Here is an 18,111-nt window from a genome sequence, read left to right on the forward strand (position 1 = left end):
CAGACTGCCAGCATGCAAATCTCACTGTTACTTTTACAAGCTGGTTAGTCCCTTGGGCACATTATTTACCCTCTGTAAGATTTAGTATCTCACCGATAGAATAAACAATTGCCCTTAGGGGCTCTGGGGCACATTTAAGCACTTGGCATTGTGTAGGTGAGGGCGTGGAGAGTGAAGAATACATGCTTACCCCACTGTTAATATTATTTTACAAACTGGGCTGGACTTTGAATGTGGAGAGCGCTTTTTTTTTTTTTCCTGCAGAAAGTAGATATCCTCCATTGCTCTAAGGACCAAGAGGTTTTGTAAACGGAGCCCTGTAATCATCTCTGAGAGACCGTTTTCTTCCCAGATGAATCTAAGTCTAGAGGGCACTTCACGGACACTTGGCTTGTATCCATTAATCCTTTCCAGCCTTTGTCTTTATGGTCAGCCTGTGCTTCACAGGGATTCCCAAACAAAACACAAGAAAGCAAACCTCAATCTTTGACCTTATCTGTGCTAGATAAACTGGGCCTTCTAAGCAGCCAGGTTTCCTGTTTGACTCCAAGACCAAGTAAGGAGGTATTTTTGAATGTGGAGAGAAGATGTTAAGTATTTTTGTTTGTTTCTTTGCTTGTTTGTTTGTTTCCGAGACAGAGTTTCTCTTTGTAGCTCTGGTCGTCCTGGAACTCACTTTGTAGCTCACAGAGATCTGTCTGCCTCTGCCTCCCGAGTGCTGGAATTAAAGGTGTGCACCACCACTATCCAGCAAAGATTCTAAATCGTTAATGAAAAAAAAATTAAAGACACTATTTCTATATTCTGCCCTGGCTATTCTTGAATTCTTGGCCTCAAATGGTTCTCCTTTCTCAGCCTCCCATTGGATGCGGCTGCCGGAGAGCACAGATGTGTTTGGCTGTAGGGGTCAAAACCTTGCAATTAAAAATCTCTCTAAAATTAGTGAGGTTTTCAAGGACAGCTTCGGACAAAGCAAACTGACACAAGACACTTGCAAACTGGATTCCTATTCTTGCAGGGAACACAGAGGTAGGCTAAGTGAGCCCATATTCGGCTTGCTCAAGTTCCTTGCAGCCACTCCGGCTATGAGGGAAAGCATTCCTCAGAAGCAGCTCTTATCTCGGAGACATTACAGACAGAAGTTATGTTTTGCTGGCTGCCACTTAGGTTTAGCAAACATCTAGCTGAAGAGCGGGGTTGGTGGCTGAAGGACCAGGAGCCCTGAAGGGGCCCTTCACCACCCTCCTGCTAGGGGTGTGCAGTTGTTGTCTGGGTCCCTCGGTTCAGCAGAAGGGCAGGTCTGTGGTGGAGCGGGTGTCTGAGAACTTCTAGGAGGTGCTGGAATTCCTGTTTGTCAACCCTGTTCTCCAACCCTAGACAATGATGGTGGGTTCTTTTAAATTATTGTAATTTGCATAGTTTGGGCTTAGGCTTGGTGGCAGCTAGAGTGAAATGTTTCTCTTTATAATACAAATCACAAGATGTTATGAGCATCTGAGTAATATGTTCTGGAGTAGGAAGTTTGCTGTTCTTCTTGTTTAATCCCTCTTTTGTAGCTGCCCCTTTTGAGTCAAAGTCTCTTCCTTATGATTGATGGTATTTCTTCTCATCTTACAATGTCACAAGAAATCAAACAAAGAAGAAACATCCTAAGAATTAAAGCCCTGGGGAAAATGGAGGCTGCCGTGCAGTTCGCTGCCGGGTGATTCTTAGAGGGAGGTGCTGTGTGGTGGCGGTGCCCTCTTTCCTTCCTGAGTGGCCCCGTGTACAGTCAGCCCCCACAGAACAACCCCGGAGCTTTGAACACCACAGCAGCAGCAACAAACAGAAGTCGGGAAATTGGGGCCTAGCAAATACTTCATGCCTGCCAACCTCTGTTAGTCACAGCATTCTTGCTCTCCTACTGACTGACCGACTGCTGAGGCTTCACTTCCTGGACCACCCTCCTTCTCACAAAACATCTTTTTCCTCATAGAATTTTTAGGAGAATGGGTTATTCTGAATATGGGGAAATTTGATATTAAAATGGTAAAGGCTTTCCAGATACTGTATCTACTTATTTTTGTGTGTGGCATATATGTATGTACATGTTTGTGTGTGCACATGTGTGTATTTGTGTGTGTGTGTGATGAGTTGCTCAGAAGCCAGAAGTTAATGTCAGATGTCTTCCTGTATTGCTCTCCACTTTATCTTTTGAGACAGGGTCTCTCACGGACCTGGAGCTCAATGACTTACCTAGACTGGCTGGCTAGTGAGTTCTGGGGTTACCCCTGTCTCTTTTGTATTCTTCAGGGCTGGGGTTGCCTCGCCACCCTCAGCTTTTGTGTGGCTTCCAGATATTTGAATTCACATTCTCATGTTTGAACACACTTTAATGGAAAATCTCAGGGCCCCAGCAGCCCAGTGGTAGAGTTAAGTCAGCGTACATGAAGCTCTGGGTTTAACCCCATCAGAACAAAAACAAACAGAAGGGTGGCCAGGATAGAAGGGAGAGAAAACACAATGAAACAAAAGCCCCACAAGTAAAACCAAATGAAACAGCCCGATAATGGCTCAAAATGTTCCTGCTGAACTAAAAACATTTAAAGACTGAGATGAAAAAAACCTTTGTTTTTCTATTTTTAAAATAACACCCAAAGACTAAGGTTAAAAATCTTAACACGTTAGGGGAAAAAAAAAAAAGGTTTAGGCAAGGAATTTCCTTTATTGAAAAATCTCCTAGGAAAAGAATTTCCCAAAATTATGTCCCAAGGGAACAATCCTGTGATCTCCTCAGAGAAATCCCTGGCCAGATGGTTAGAGGAACTAGCAACAGATTATCTGGATACTCCCCATATTTTCATACTCGTATATGGCTATGACACGTTTTCTTTCCTTCCATGGTGTACCTTTGTTTTGCAGGATGGAAAGCAGTACCAGCTGCTTGCACACAGCCCCACAGGCACGAAGGGGGCTGCAGTGTTGGCAGGTGGGCAGGGTACAGAGGGCTGAAGGAGGTCATAATGGAGCAGTGTATGGTGGGAGTCCAGGGCCTCAGAGGGCACACAGAAGGAGAACTTGATCCAGATTTTCATTCTAGACAGCAAAGGAGTCCAGAGTAGCCTACAGTGAGAACAGCCTGAAGAGAACTCCTGGAGGTAAATCCAGGGGCCCGTGAGTTGTTCAGTCGATGTGAAGTGTGGAGGTTGAGGCAGGGAGAAGAACACCCAGGATGTGGTTGTCAGTGAGTGGCATGTGAACAGTGAAGGATTCCAGTACCCACAAGACAATGGGGAGCCACTGGGTGGTTTCCAGTGAGACTGACTTTCTCACTTATTCACTCTACAAAGACAACAGGCTTTATTGCAGAGATTGGGCCAAAGAAGAGCAGACGGGAGGCAGAAAGGTCTGGGTGGTAATCAACCCCAAATTTATGGTGACTTTAGCTTGGGAAGTGGAGGCGTTGAGTAAGTAGGCTAGTGGCCAGATAGATGCGGAGACATAGACAATACATGAGCTATTTCAGAGATAGGCCCAGCACTCCTGGTGTGACTGATTGGGAAGTAATGCAGTGACTGAAGGTCTGGTCCTGCTCTTGTTTGAGGGATCCAGTCACTTAACCGACTGTTAGGAGAAGAAAAAGCTTTCCTGAGCAACAAGCCAGATAGCGGAAGATCAACGGTACACAACTGTTCATCTTGCTTGGTGCTATGAGAGAAGGTGCACGGTACCTTTTGTGAGAATGCATCCCAGGGTTCAGCAGGTGGGTGTCAGGGAGGTTCATTAGTTTTGAAAAGTGGCCAATTCTGAAACATGGACCGTGAATGTCTTAATCCAGGTATCCCCAAGTATCCTGACCTATACATCCAAGAAAACTTGATTCCTACTTCCTTTACAGCCAGTAACTGCTCTATACTTTTCTGACAATTATCTTTTAATTGGGACCTTTCCTGGAACCTGGAATAGGGAGAGCACAGGGGAAGTGGCTGGTACATCTAACGCATTCCACAGTTAGTCATAAAGATTTGGAGCAGGATGAAAAGAGGAAGCAAAGTTACACTCATCAATAGAAAAGAAGAAAGAGAGGAAGAAAAATAACCCCCCTTTTAATTCAGGGTGCAGCTTTGTTAAGGATGGGATGTCCTAGTTTCTAACATGGACACCTGGTTACAGTGAGGAGCCCTTAGAGAACCCAACAAGGGCAGCAGTTTTGGTGGTGGAAATGGTGGACAGGCTAAGTGCTCAAGAGGATTATTATATTCCTTCTCAGATCTGATAAGGTGAGTGGGTATGTCTTGTGTAAGCACTTGGTTGAATTGCCGACAGATGAGTAGACTATCTATTATCAATGCCAACAGGAGGTCACTGTCCTTGCACTTTGACCCCCACTTTTCTCTACTGCTAAAATGTCCATGACCTCTGTTGATGTACAGTCAGAAATCACTGAGCACAGAATGCTCTCTTTAGAGATGTTTTCTCTTGTATTTGTTGTTCAATATCCTCATGTTTCCAGGCTGCTGATACAGATGATTTCAACCTTCTAAACATTCAAAGCAGGGCAAGGTGATATTTTTTTTTCTACCAGTAAAGTGAGCCTTTTACTTATTGTATTTGTTATTATTACTTTTAAGTGGGAGGACTTTTGTTGCTTCAAAATCCTTTTGAACATAAATAATAATGAGTTGGTAACTATCCGAAGCAATTGAAATGCATTATGGTGAGAATATTCTCTAACAAGATATTGCCTAATGGTTACTAGTGGCTTGAGCTAGTTAGTGTTTCTGTCAGCTTGATACAAGCTAGAATCATTTAGGAAGAGGGAACCTCATACGAGGAATTGATTCTATCAGAGTGTCCTGTAGACAAGTCTGTGGGGGTGTTTTTTTGATTAATGATTGATGTGTAAGGGCCCAGCCCACTGTGGGTGGTGCTACCCCTAGGCAGATGGTCCTAGGTTGTTTAAGACAGAGAAAATCAGGAAGAGTAGCCAGTAAGCAACACTCCTCTCTGATATCTTCTGCAGCCCCTGCTTCCAGGTTTCTGACCTGCTTGAGTCCTGCTGGACTTTCCCTCAGTGATGAACTGTTGCCTGGAAATACAAATGATGAGATAATAATATAAATAATAAATATATATAATGAGAAAAATCCTTTCCTTCCCTAAGTTGGTTTTGGTCAATATTTGATCACAGCAGTAGAGAAATAAACTGGGATATAACTGATGTTTTTTACTTATAAATTGACAGTCTGTATGGAGAACAATATAGTAATACCTGCATTTCCTTAGATTTCTACTCTAAAAGTACAGATGTGCATGAAAGCTATGTTTTCAGGGACATTTTGTACAGAATGAAAAATAATATAGATTTACATGAGTGGGTTATTTGCTTTGTATAAAGATTTATGTATAAAGAAATATGGGTTGACTTCCATAAACATATATATAAGATTATTATTAACATAATTATGAATGTTAAAACATTGAGGCATAGGGATTTATGTGAAAAAATTTTTTTGTATATATTTATAAATGCCCAGAATATCTCTGGAAGAATGCTCATTGCAGTGTAACAGAGCTTAGCTTTGAAAAGAGAAACTGGTGGCTGCAGCCCAGGGGTGAGATGGGCAGCTCACTTTCACACTACCATCTGTAGTCTTTTGTGGATTCTGTACCATTTGTAACATTACCTATTACAAGGTACATTTTGGGGAGATAGCTCAGAAGTAGAGCACTTGCCTAGCATACGTAAGGCCTGGCTTTGAGCTTTGGCACTGGGAAAAGAAAAGACCCCCTAAAATTGCCAGGACCTGGTTTAGTCTGTCAGGACCCATGCTTAATTCTATGAACCCACTTTGGGTGGTGCACACTGCCTGCAACACTGGCTGCAGGGGTCCAGTGCCCTCTTCTGGCCATTGTGGGTACACGTATTCCTGTGTGGGTGTACCCCACTCTCACCCAGCACACAGTTAATTATAAAGTGGTCTTTTGAAAAGACTTATCAGTTTTGCTCCTTGGAGTCACTTGTAGGCTAGAGAAGACAGGGAGCTTGTTTTAGCTCTTCCTCCCCACACTGTCTTTTCCTTTCCTTCAGTGCAGGCAGCTGCAGGTGCACTAATTTTGAGGCTCATGTTTCTAAATTCAATTTTAAGAGAAATTCCTATTTATTACATAGCAGGAAGATTGTCCAATAGGATGCTCTGAATGTTCCAAGTCTATCAAATTTAGTGGGTGCTTTTCATGATGTCTTAGTTACTTTTCTACTATTATGGCAAAGCACCATGACCAATTTATAGGAGAAGAAGTTTATTGGGGTTTACATTTCCAGAGGATGAGTCCATGACCATCATGGTGGGGATCATGACAGTAGCCAGGTGCTGGAGCCGTAGCTGAGAGCTTACATCTGACCCACAATCACAGGGCAGAGAGGGTGGGGTGGAGGAGGGAGATCCATCCACCCTCCAGAGATATGCCTTTTGCAACAAGGCTGCATTTCCTAATATTTCTCGAACAGTTCCACGACTGGGAGCAAATTATTTACATATGTGAGTCTGTGGGGGACATTCTCAATCAAATCACCAGGGATTATAAGAGCATTTCATGTGCATGGTGAGCCAACGCCTCACAAGACACACTGTGAAAACACACGGCTATGGCACTGAACTGTCTGGTGCCAATAGCAAGAGGTGTGATGGTGGATTCATTGTGTGTTTCCTTCCTTTTTCTCTCTGGATGAGAGCGAAAAAAGTGAGCACTGAGATTTACAGCCTTTAGAGCTAAATTGACTGTGACATTTTGTAGAACACAGAAAAGAGTCTTGGACAAAATTACCCTGAAAAATAAGCTTGTCAGCACTCTTTGTGTCTCAGGGGAGTGATCAGCTTCTGCAATTCTGAGCGCTTCCTTTTCTTTTGAAAAATTAAACCACAGTTATGGCTTGTGTGTGTGTGCACGTGTGTGTGTTTGAGTGTGTGTGTGTGTGTGTGTGTGTGTGTGTGTGTGTGTGTGTGTACATGCGGAGATCAGAGGACTGACTTCCAGAAGTTAGTTGGTTCTCTCCTTCCATCTTGTGTGTGCAGGGGGTTTGAGGGATTAAAATGGACTGGAGTTGTCATGCTTGGCATCAAGTGGCCTTACCTGCTGAGCCATCTCATCAGCTGCTGAGCCCTTCTTCTTGACCATCCAGACCATTTCTGTACAGCCCCATCCAACCCTCACCAAGATCTCCACAGTCATTTCCCTTTGCTCTCATGTCTTCATCCCATCCCTCTCTCCTTCCTTCCTTTATCTTTCCTTCTCCCTGAGATGCTTTCACCCTATCTCTTTCACTAACAGGTCCTTTGTCTACAAGAAAGTCCTACTTTCCTTCATGTAAACTTTCCCTATAAAATATAATGTGGAAAATTTCTGCTCTTGGTTTTTAGATCAGTGGTTCTCAACCTTCCCAATGCAGTGACCTTTTAATACAGTTCCTCATGCTGTGCTGACTTTAAACCATAAAATTATTTTCATTGCTACTTCATAACTATAATTTTGCTACTATTATGGATCACAATGTAAATATCTGATATGCAGGATATCTGATATGCAACCCTTGTGAAAGGGTCATTTGAGCTCCCAAAGGGGTTGTGACCCACAGGGAAATGCAAATCAAAACAACTCTGAGATACCACCTTACACCCGTCAGAATGGCTAAGATCAGAAACACTGAAGACAGCTTATGCTGGAGAGGATGTGGAGCAAGGGGAACTCTCCTCCACTGTTGGTGGAAATGCAAGCTTGTACAGCCACTTTGGAAATCAATATGGCACTTTCTTAGAAAATTGGCCATCCATCTCCCCCAGGACCCAGCTATACCACACTTGGGCATATACCAAAGGAATGCTCAATCATACCACAAGGGCACATGCTCAGCTATGTTCATAGCAGCATTGTTTGTAATAACCAGAACCTGGAAACAACCTAGATACCCTTCAACTGAAGAATGGATAAATAAAATGTGGTACAAATACACAATGAAGTACTACTCAGCAGAGAAAAACAATGACATCATGAGGTTTGCAGGCAAATGGATGGATCTAGAAAAAATCATCCTGAGTGAGGTAACTCAGACTTAGAAAAACAAACATGGTATGTACTCACTCATAGGAGGATACTAGATGTAAAACAAAGGATGACTAGACTGCTACTCACAACTCCAGGGAGGCTACCTAGAAAACAGACCCTAAGAAAGACACAGGGATCGCCCAATGACAGAGAAATGGATGAGATCTACATGAGCAAACTGGACGTGAGGGGGTATAATGAAGGGCAAGGGTCTCGGGAAAGAGCTTAGGGAAGCAGGAGATCCCAGCTGGATCAAGAACAGAGAGGGAGAACAAGGAAAAAGAGACCATGATAAATGAAGACTCCATGGGAATAGGAAGAAGCAAAGTGCTAGAGAGGTCCCCAGAAATCCACAAAGATACCTCCACAATAGACTACTGGCAATGGTCGAGAGAAAGCCTGAAGTGACCTACTCTGGTGATAGGATGGCCAAACACCCTAACTGTTGTGCTAGAAATCTCATCCAATGACTGATGGAAGCATATGCAGAGATCCACAGCCAGGCCCCTGGTGGAGCTCCAGGAATCCAATCGGTGAGAAAGAGGAGGTATTGTATGAGCGAGAATTGTTGAGACCAAGATTGGAAAAAGCACAGGGACAAATAGCCAAACTAGTAGAAACACATGAACTATGAACCAATAGCTGAGGAGCCCCCAACTGGATCAGGCCCTCTGGATAAGTGAGATAGTTGATTAGCTTGATCTGTTTGGGAGGCACCCAGGCAGTGGAACCTGGGGCCTATGCAGGGACACTTTGCTCAGCCTGGGAGGAGGGGACTGGACCTGCCTGGACTGAATCTACCAGATTGAGCTGAATCCCCAGGGGAGTCCTTGCCCTGGAGGAGATGGGAATGGGGGGTGGCCTGGGGGAAGGGGGGGGTAGGAGGAGAGAGGACAGGGGAATTTGTGGCTGATATGTAAAATTGAATCAAATTATAAAATTTAAAAAAAAATGGAAAAAAAAAGTAAAAAAATCCACAGACAAAAACAACTCCTGCCTTCCAAAAAACACAAAACAGAGAATCAGAACACTCAAAAGACCAGTAAGACAAAAAGTCCAACAAACCCCCAAACAAAAACAAACAATCAAACACCACAGAGTTCATTTTGGCCAATTACTGTTGGGCATGGGGCCTATGACAACCCAGGGTAGGAAACTGATTATCCCGTTGCCAGCAGGTATTAATTGCAAATAGCTTCTTGATTAGGGTTAGGACCCCACTTCCCCTCCCCTTCAAGGCTGGGACCCTGTCTGGCTTGAACATGTGCAAGTCTTATGCATACTATCACAGTATCTGGGAGTTCATGTGTGCATCTGTCCCACTGTATCTGGTTTCCTTGGAGTCATTCATCACGGCTCTTACAATCTTTCTGCCTCCTCTTCTACAGGGTTCCCTGAGCCCTGAGGGAGGAGTGCAATGAAGACATTCCATTTAGGACTGAGGAGCCCAAGGTCTCTCACTCTCTGCACATTGTCCAGTTGTGGGTCACTGTATTTATTCCCATCTTCTGCAGGAGGAAGCTTCTCTGATGATGGCTGAGCACTGATCTATGAATATAGCAGAATGTCATTAGGAGTCATTTATTGCTATGTTCCTTATTTGAATAATAGTAATACCATTTTCACCTAGGCCCATAACATAGCTAGGTGGGATGGTTGCACTCTTGACATTTACTCCACCAGTATATCTTGCAGATATACTGTTTATGCCTCAGGGTTTGTAGCTGGGAGATATTGGTAATTATCTTACTCTTGCAGTAGCATGCAGAGTCCAGCACCAGGAACGCTAGTCAGTAGAGGATAAGCTTCTAGCTGGGTACCAGTTCAACTCCATGTTCAAGGACATAAATGTTGTCTTCTGCAATAGGGCTTTTTGAAAACATCAGGTTGTGACAATAGCCTGTGATGTTTGGGGGCCTTTTATGGTCCCCTTTGGCCAGTGACTCAACAAGATGTAAACAATTCTTGGTGCTGGAGGTTTTACTTGGATATACCTACACTTTTAAATGTTTCTCAAGCTTTCCTGGAACTCATTATGTAGCCAAGGTTGGTCCTGAACCCACAGCGATCCTCCTGATTTAGAGTTTGACTGCTGGTTTTATGGGCATAAGCCACCACAGCTGGTTCTTTTCTCTTATTGCTTTAGAGGAGGGTTTGTTTGCTTGTTTGTTTATACATATATTTGTTTACTTAGAGACAGGGTGACTCTGTGTAGCCGAAACTTGCTATGTATAACAGGTTGGCCTTAAACTCAAAGATCCACCTGTCACTACTTCCTGACAGCTGGGCTTTAAAAGCATGCACCATTATGTCCTGCTTTTTGAAGAGATTTGAATTTATCTAATTTTAATAATGTGGTATAGGTTTCTACCATTTTTTTCCTACCCCAAATTTGAGACAAGTTCTTACTGTACAGCCCAGCAAGGCCTGGAACCCTCGGTATTTCTCCTGCCTCAGCCTCAGGAGTGCTGGACTGATAAGCCAGATATCGTGTCCCGATGCATTGGACTTTAAGAAGCAAAGTTTCTTATGTTCTTTCTGCTGTGCTACACTGAAAAAAGGTGTTACTGTAGATAATGAAAATAACATTTAGCCTGAAATTCCTAATATCTTTCCTCAGAAAATTACATTTCCTTTAAGTTTAACTTGCAATTAATTATTTAAACATATAATTTTATGAGTGTTACATTTTGAATGTAAAAATACCCTCCACAGATCATGTGGCTGAACATTCAGTTCCCAGTGATGCTGGGGATCCTGCTTGTGTCACTGTTTTGGTGTCTGTGAAGCTGTTTTGGGATACGTGGCCTAGCTAGCAGAAATGGGTGGGTCTTGAAGATAATACCCATCTATGACCTGGGTATGAGTTCTCTGTTTCCAGATCCACCTGGCTAGTTAGGACCTCTGTGTTCCTGCTTTCCCTGCCTTCCCTCCATGGTAGGCTAACACTTCAGGAATTGTGAGTCAGAGCTAACCTTTCATCCCCAAAGTTGTTTACTCAGGTATTTATCACAGCCATATGAAAAGCAATGCAGTCAGTTGTCCCCAGAAAGTGTGTCTCCAGCTATGTAGTGGCCGTGGGTGTTGTCTTACTAACATATTAGATAGTTCGATGGGATTTTTTTGAGAATAAACGAAGACCATCTGTAGGAACTGGGATGTAGCTCAGTGGTTGATCCCTTGCCCATCATGCGTAGGTCCCTCGGTTTGGTCTTGAGCTCATAGGCAACACATCTGAAGGTATCTTGCTCCTTGGAAGTGGGAGGGGCTTTTATGCTTTTATGCATCTGCTGGGAAGGTCTTAACAGGCTAGAGCTGTTATGCAACAGATATCCTGTCATTCACCTTAAAGGTCTACCATTTAATTATCCAGGGACATCTGTAAAAAAAAAAAAAAAAAAACATAATCAAAGAGATTTCTATTTCTCCTCCTCCTCCATCTCCTCTTCTTCCTTCTCCTTCTTCTTCTTTTCTTCTTCTTTTTCTGAGACTGGTTTCTTTGTGTATTCATTGCTGTCCTGGAACCCACTCTGTAGACCAGGCTGGCCTCCAACTCACAGAGATCCCCCTGCTTTTGCTTTCCAAGCACTGGGATTGAAGATGTTCACCACTGCTGCCCAGCTATTTCCTCTTTTTTTCTTATCAAAATGACTGAGCATGTCCAGAGAGTCTAAGTGTCTTACATTTGCATTTTTTTGGGGGATGTTTTTGAGACAGGGTTTCTCTGTGTGGCAGCCCTGGCTGTCCTGGAATTTGCTTTGTAGACCAGGCTGGCCTCAAACTCACAGAGATCTACCTGTTTTTGCCTCCTGAGTGCTGGAATTAAAGGTTTGTGCCACCACTCCTGACTTAGCATTTGCATTTTTATTCCTTAAGAGACTGGACAACTGTGTGTGACAACTGAGGAAAAGTTATCTTTCACTGATATCTTGACATTCCATTTTTGAAATTCTGAGCCCTTGAGAACTTTAAAGAATGTAAGGAGAGACAGGAAGAGGCATGGCCTCACTTCAGTTTGCAACTTTATTATATACAGGAGGTCTCTGCTGTTGCCTCCAATCCCCCATTTGGCCATGTGAATGCACATAAATACATTGTTCATTTGCCCATGAGTTTATGTAGTCTAGAAATTCATTCTGAGATTCTTTTTTTTTTTTTTTGAGACAGGGTTTCTCTGTGTAGCTTTGGTGCCTTTCCTGGATTTCGCTCTGTAGACCAGGCTGGCCTCGAACTCACAAAGATCTGCCTGCCTTTGCTTCCCAAGTGCTGGGAATAAAGGCTTGCGCCACTACTGCCCGGCTCATTCTGAGATTCTTAATGCTTTCACCTAACAAAACAGCATGGGGAGATCTTTAATTTACACAGAAGAAATTGCATTTTAGTGATGCATGGGTTAATTTGGTTGACATTCCATTATAGGGATGTTATAACAATTACTAATATAAAAATGGCTCTCACCTTTACTATCAAAAAAGAGAAAAAAGAATAAGGTACTTTGATTTTTTGTTCTGAATGTATTACTAAATTCTGCCTCCTGGACAGAATATTTAATGGAAATTCAGTCAACATACCTCATGGTAGTATTGGTAGAACAGATACTAAATACTTGGATACTTTGGATATGGATGCTATTTTTTCCCTGAGATTGTTCCTCTTGAGGGAGAATGGAAGGCACAAAACTACACAGAGAAACCCTGTCTCAAAAAACCAAACCCCCCCCCCAAAAAAAAGAATCTCAGAATGAATTTCTAGACTGCATAAACTCATAGGCAAATAAACAATGTATTTATGTGCATTCACATGGCCAAATGGGGGATTGGAGGCAACAGCAGTGACCTCCTGTATATAATAAAGTTACAAACTGAAGTGAGGCCATGCTTCTTCCTGTCTCTCCTTACATTCTTTAAAGTTCTCAAGAACTCCTTGCAGAGTTCAAACAACACTTACACAACACTTCCCAGAGCTGATCCTCCCAAAGGAGTGGCCTTTCTTCCCCGAGCCAGCAAATGTTTTATCTGTGAGATACATAGTTTGAATGAAGGAATTGCTCTAAAGGAAAAGTCATACAGAATAAGCATCAAATGTCACTCTAAAGTCTGAAATTATTATCATTTCATGAGAGCCATTCTTGTGGGTTCCTATAGATTGTGAATTCCAAGATACACAAGATAATAGTGTCTTTAATTAGAATCCTCAAAGACTGACTTGTTCTCTCCTTCTCTTTCTCCCTCTGTGTGTATGTATGTGTGTGTGTGTGTGTGTGTGTGTGTGTGTGTGTGTGTGTGTGTGTGTGTGTGTGAGAGAGAGAGAGAGAGAGAGAGAGAGAGAGAGAGCGCACTGTGTGAGTGCGTTTATGGTAGCTGGAGGTTGATATTGGGCATCTTGATTGCTCTCTATCTTACAGATGGAGACAGAGTCTTTCACTTGATCTCAGAGCTTGTTGATTCCACTAGTCTAGCTATGGAGACAGGGTCTTTCACTTGATCTCAGAGCTTGTTGATTCCACTAGTCTAGCTACGTAGATTGTCCCAGAGACTTCTTATCCTGCCTCCAACATGCTGGCACTATTGATGAGTCTCTTTCATGTGGGTGCTGGGCAGGGATTTGAACTTCAGACTTCACTGTTGCAAGGCAAGTACTTTACTGATGCACTTCTAGGCCAGACAATGCTCCCCCCTCACCCCCACCTCTTTTAGAGGTGCTGGGTTTGGAATCCAGGACCTTGCACATGCTAGGCAAACTCCACCGCTGCTGGCTTGTATCTGCAGTGCATAATGTCTGTCTTTAAAGTGGTTCATGATAAAGTTAGTAAATAAAGGCAGCGGAATGTGTTCAGTTAGGCTGTGTCAATGCTGTGCTGTATGTAATGTAGAACAGGTGACATCAAATTGGAGCAAGTCACCTCCGTTGGAGAAGTTCTTGTGAGCTTTTGGAAGGTGTGAAAAAGTTTTGGGATGAAAATGAGTGATCTGTTCCTTTGTTTCCCTTTGTCCCACTCACTTAGCCCCTCATATGTTAAAAGAAATGATTAGTGTTTAAAATGAAGAGATGCCTCTAAGATTCTGTCTTTTCAGACATTCCCCAGAGAGAATTTGTGTTTTGAAAATACTCCAAAACCTCAGGGCCCGGGAGTATGGCTTGGTGGTAGGGCCCTTGGGCTAGCACATGGGAAGTGTGGGTTCAATCACCAGCCATCACTCTAAAGAAAAATCAGTGCCTTGAACCAGGACCTGGATGGTGATTATTATAAGGCCCGTCTCTGGATGTTTCTTTGTATTTCCCCATCTTTACCTCAGGTCTAAGTTTGGATGTAAAAGCTAATTTTAATTTAGAGTAAAGGAAATTGAGGCTACCACTGGTTCTGCTCTGCCTATTCCCCAAGTACAAACTGAAAAACAAATTCAAGTGTCCAATCTGTGGAGGCAACTGCAGCACCTTGTTCTCACTATGTGGCCCAGGCTGGCTTTGAACTATCCATCCTTCTGCCTCACCCCGCCGAGTGCTGGGATTAGAGGCTTTTGCTATAGCTTTGAGCTAAGACACAGGAATTACAGGAAAAAAAATTTCTCAGTTCTTGTTATGTCACAGGTTTCCTGTTTATACCTTTGAAAGGAAAAATTTATGCAATGGTACCCAGAGGTCTGTTTTGAGTGTGTTCATTTCATTGTTGTTCATTCATCAATCCTTGGGTGGGGGCCGAGGGCAACATAAATGACTGACACTGGGCCTACATCACCTGGACTTCAAGAAGAAAGTGGACGTGTAAGGCCATTACATCATATTATGAGGGAGATTTGGAGGTTCTCACATTGTTCTGTGGCAAGAATACAGCAGAGCTGCCAACAACTGAAAACTAATTTTAACCTTCGGTAGGGCTAATGATGATAGCTAAGCTTTATAGAGACCGAGTAAGTCTTTGGAAGAAATCTAAGCTTCAAATGAGCAGATCTTCCCTGTGAAGGAATGTTATTATAAACATTGTTTTTGTGCTAGGATTGAACCCTGGGCTATGCATGCCAAGCACATGCTCTACCACTGAGTTGCATGCCTGGATGAGCTAGTCTAGGCTATCTTTTCATTTTTGCAAATGAGCAAACAGATAATGAAGAAATTGAGTGCTTCGGTCAGAAAGTCTGATCACAGAGCTGTTATCTAGTCCTTGAAAAGAATAGGCTGAGGGGCTGAGAGGTGGCCGAGCAGTTTGGGGCACTGACTGCTCTCAGAGAACCTGGGTTTCATTCCCAGCACCCACTTAGTTACTCACAACTGTCCATTGCTCCAGTTCTAGGGAATCGTGTGCCTTCTTCTGGCCTCTGGAGGCACCAGACACGCATGCAGTGAACTTACATACACACAAGCAAAACACTCATATGCATAAAAAGTAAAATAAATATATCTTTAAAAAAAGGAACAGGCTGAGCTCAGCTTGATATATATATATATATATATATATATATATATATATATATATATATATATATATATATGTGTGTGTGTGTGTGTGTGTGTGTGTATGTATGTATGTATGTGTATATATATACATATATATATGCGTGTATGTATATGCTCCTAAACATTTATTTATTTATTTATTTACATACTTGGAGATAGCATCTTTTTGTGTTGCCCAGTCTGGGCTCAAATTCTTGGGACCAGCTGATCCTCCTCCCTCAGCTTCTGAAGTAGCTGAGGCAATAATTGGATGCTATTGTAACTGGTTTGCAACTCTTCTATAGGCAATTGTGCATATGTGGTGTTGTTTCACTCTTTAGCTCCCCCCACCCTTATTTTACTTTTCTTGACGTTAGGAATCGTGTCTTATTTGTTACAGAATTCCCAGTATGCAAGGAGTTTTGAATTACTTAGTTGATTCAAATGTTTTGAAATTCAGAGTGAGAAATTCTTTGAGGACATAATAATACCTTTGTATCACTTTTACTGGCACTTTGGAAAAATTAGGTACTTAATATGTCTGTAGAGTAGCTAGGTAAAATTACTAACGTTTTTAATAGGGATGAGCTTAATGATTCTAATGATTGTGTCATTTCTTTTTATAATAAACACATCATGAGCTCATGTCCATTTAGTTAATTTTAAATTCTGTGATTTTGGATTTTTCTGGATTTATATTTTCACAGTTCATTGAGTGCTTTTTGGCCTTTTTTTTTTTTTTTTTTTGGTTTTTCGAGACAGGGTTTCTCTGTGTAGTTTTGCTCCTTTCCTGGAACTCACTCTGTAGACCAGGCTGGCCTCTAACTCACAGAGATCTGCCTGGCTCTGCCTCCCCAAGTGCTGGGATTAAAGGTGTGCATCACCACCACCTGGCTTAAACAGTAGACTTTTTTTTTTTTTTTTTTTCAAGACAGGGACTCTCTGTGTAGTTTTGGTGCCTGTCCTAGATCTCGCTCTATAGACCAGGCTGGCCTCGAACTCACAGAGATCCGCCTGCCTCTGTTTCCCGAGTGCTGAGATTAAAGGCATGCACCACCATTTCCCAGCCTGAGTGCTTTTTAATACATAAAAAATAGTTGTAGACTGTGAAAAAGGGACAGAAGGACTTAGGATCCAACTGTCCCCTCTCTCTTCTGATTAACATCTGGACTCTGTCATCTTGTGTGGTATTTAGTAATAAACACTTGGATTTAAAGTTTGTGCATTTAAAATAAATTACTTCCATCACATTCTGTTATACTTTGTATGGATGTCTAAAGTTATTTCCACACGTCTAATCTTATGCTATTTGGTATTAAAATATTTTTATATTGGGGGCTAGAGAGATGGCTCAGTGGTAAGAGCACTTGGTGGTCTTCTAGAGATTTAGGTTGGGCTCCCAGAACCTACACGGTGGCTCACAACTCCAGTTCTACAATCTAATGTCATCTTTTGGCTTTCTGGAGCAGCTAAGCATACATGTAGTGCCCATATACATGTTCAGGCAAAATATGTTTACCCATAAAAAAATTAACATCTTGAAATGAATAAATAAAAATAAATCAAAAAGTATTTTTATACTATGACAAAACCAAGCTTTCGTTAGTTGGCTTCAATGGTAATTCCTTGTCTTATATTTGTGGACTTCTAATGCAGCTTCTAGAGGAGGTTGGCTATGATTTGAATTTTGTAGAATGGGAAGTATTTTGTTAAAAGAGAGTGAGTCTCAAGTCTCTATGTAGGTTTTGTATCAAGGAGTAAAGTTGCCAATGGTAAGCTGTGCTTACAGACTATCTAAGGAAATTGCCAAGATGATAACTGTTCTTGGACATGCTTTTCAGTCTTTTGACGTCTTAGCCATGTTGGGATTTAATAAGTGATAAGGTCTTTTTGTCCTTGTGACTATAATTCTAGTGAATATTTTCATTCTTTTTACCAGAGTATCTCTATTTTCTTCATTTTTATTCTCATATTCTTGGCTTCTGTGCTATCAGTGTTTGTGAGAGCAACACCTTTGCCTCATACCTGAATATCTATGACAATGGAGCAGGGTCTCAGTTTGCCTTATGTAGAAAATTATATCTCTACTATTTTAATAGATGTTTAAAGAAAAAACTCATTGAGGTTGAATTAAGGTCAAACAGGAAGGAGTTACGTCTAAATTTGGATTAGAAGATTTTGCGACTGTCTCCAGTATCCTGATATTATTAGCCTTGGCTTTTTTGATTGAATGATTCATTTCACATAGCCCTGTGATCTCCTTAGAGAAAAACAGCAAACCTGTACATCTTTTCTTCCCCATTATGTCAACAGTAAATCAGAGTATTTGTTCTTCTTAAAAACAAAACAAAACAGTATGGAGAACCTAATATTTATGTGTCGTTTGGATTATGGCCCAAGATATGGAAGTAAATCTTAGCAGGTTTGAGGGAACATATCAGCTACAGCTTCCCTAAGATCTTGTTCCTCAAGGTGAGATTATTTTGTGTGGACATTTAGCTGTAGACTCTACTGAGTACTTAACCTGTTTTGGTTTGGTTGGTCTTGGCAGTGTGTGTGTGTGTGTGTGTGTGTGTGTGTGTGTGTGTGTGTTAATGA

General features: G+C 42.0%; 1 protein-coding gene across 4 annotated transcripts in view; it reads left to right on the top strand.

Moving 5' to 3' along the window:
- The window catches only part of Trpm6 (transient receptor potential cation channel subfamily M member 6), a 160,815-nt gene that overhangs the window by 24,744 nt on the left and 117,960 nt on the right, over positions 1-18,111 (top strand). The window contains exon 1 of one of the 4 annotated variants that reach the window (XM_076561004.1): positions 1,255-1,386. The exons of the other annotated variants lie outside the window; for them this stretch is intronic. Coding sequence (XP_076417119.1) covers positions 1,381-1,386 — 6 coding nt within the window. The 5' untranslated portion in view covers positions 1,255-1,380. Of the gene's footprint in view, positions 1-1,254; positions 1,387-18,111 lie in introns of those variants that run through there. 4 annotated transcript variants of the gene reach the window in all.

This window comes from Peromyscus maniculatus, chromosome 1 (assembly GCF_049852395.1).
Source record: "Peromyscus maniculatus bairdii isolate BWxNUB_F1_BW_parent chromosome 1, HU_Pman_BW_mat_3.1, whole genome shotgun sequence".
Classification (NCBI taxonomy): Eukaryota; Metazoa; Chordata; class Mammalia; order Rodentia; family Cricetidae; genus Peromyscus; species Peromyscus maniculatus.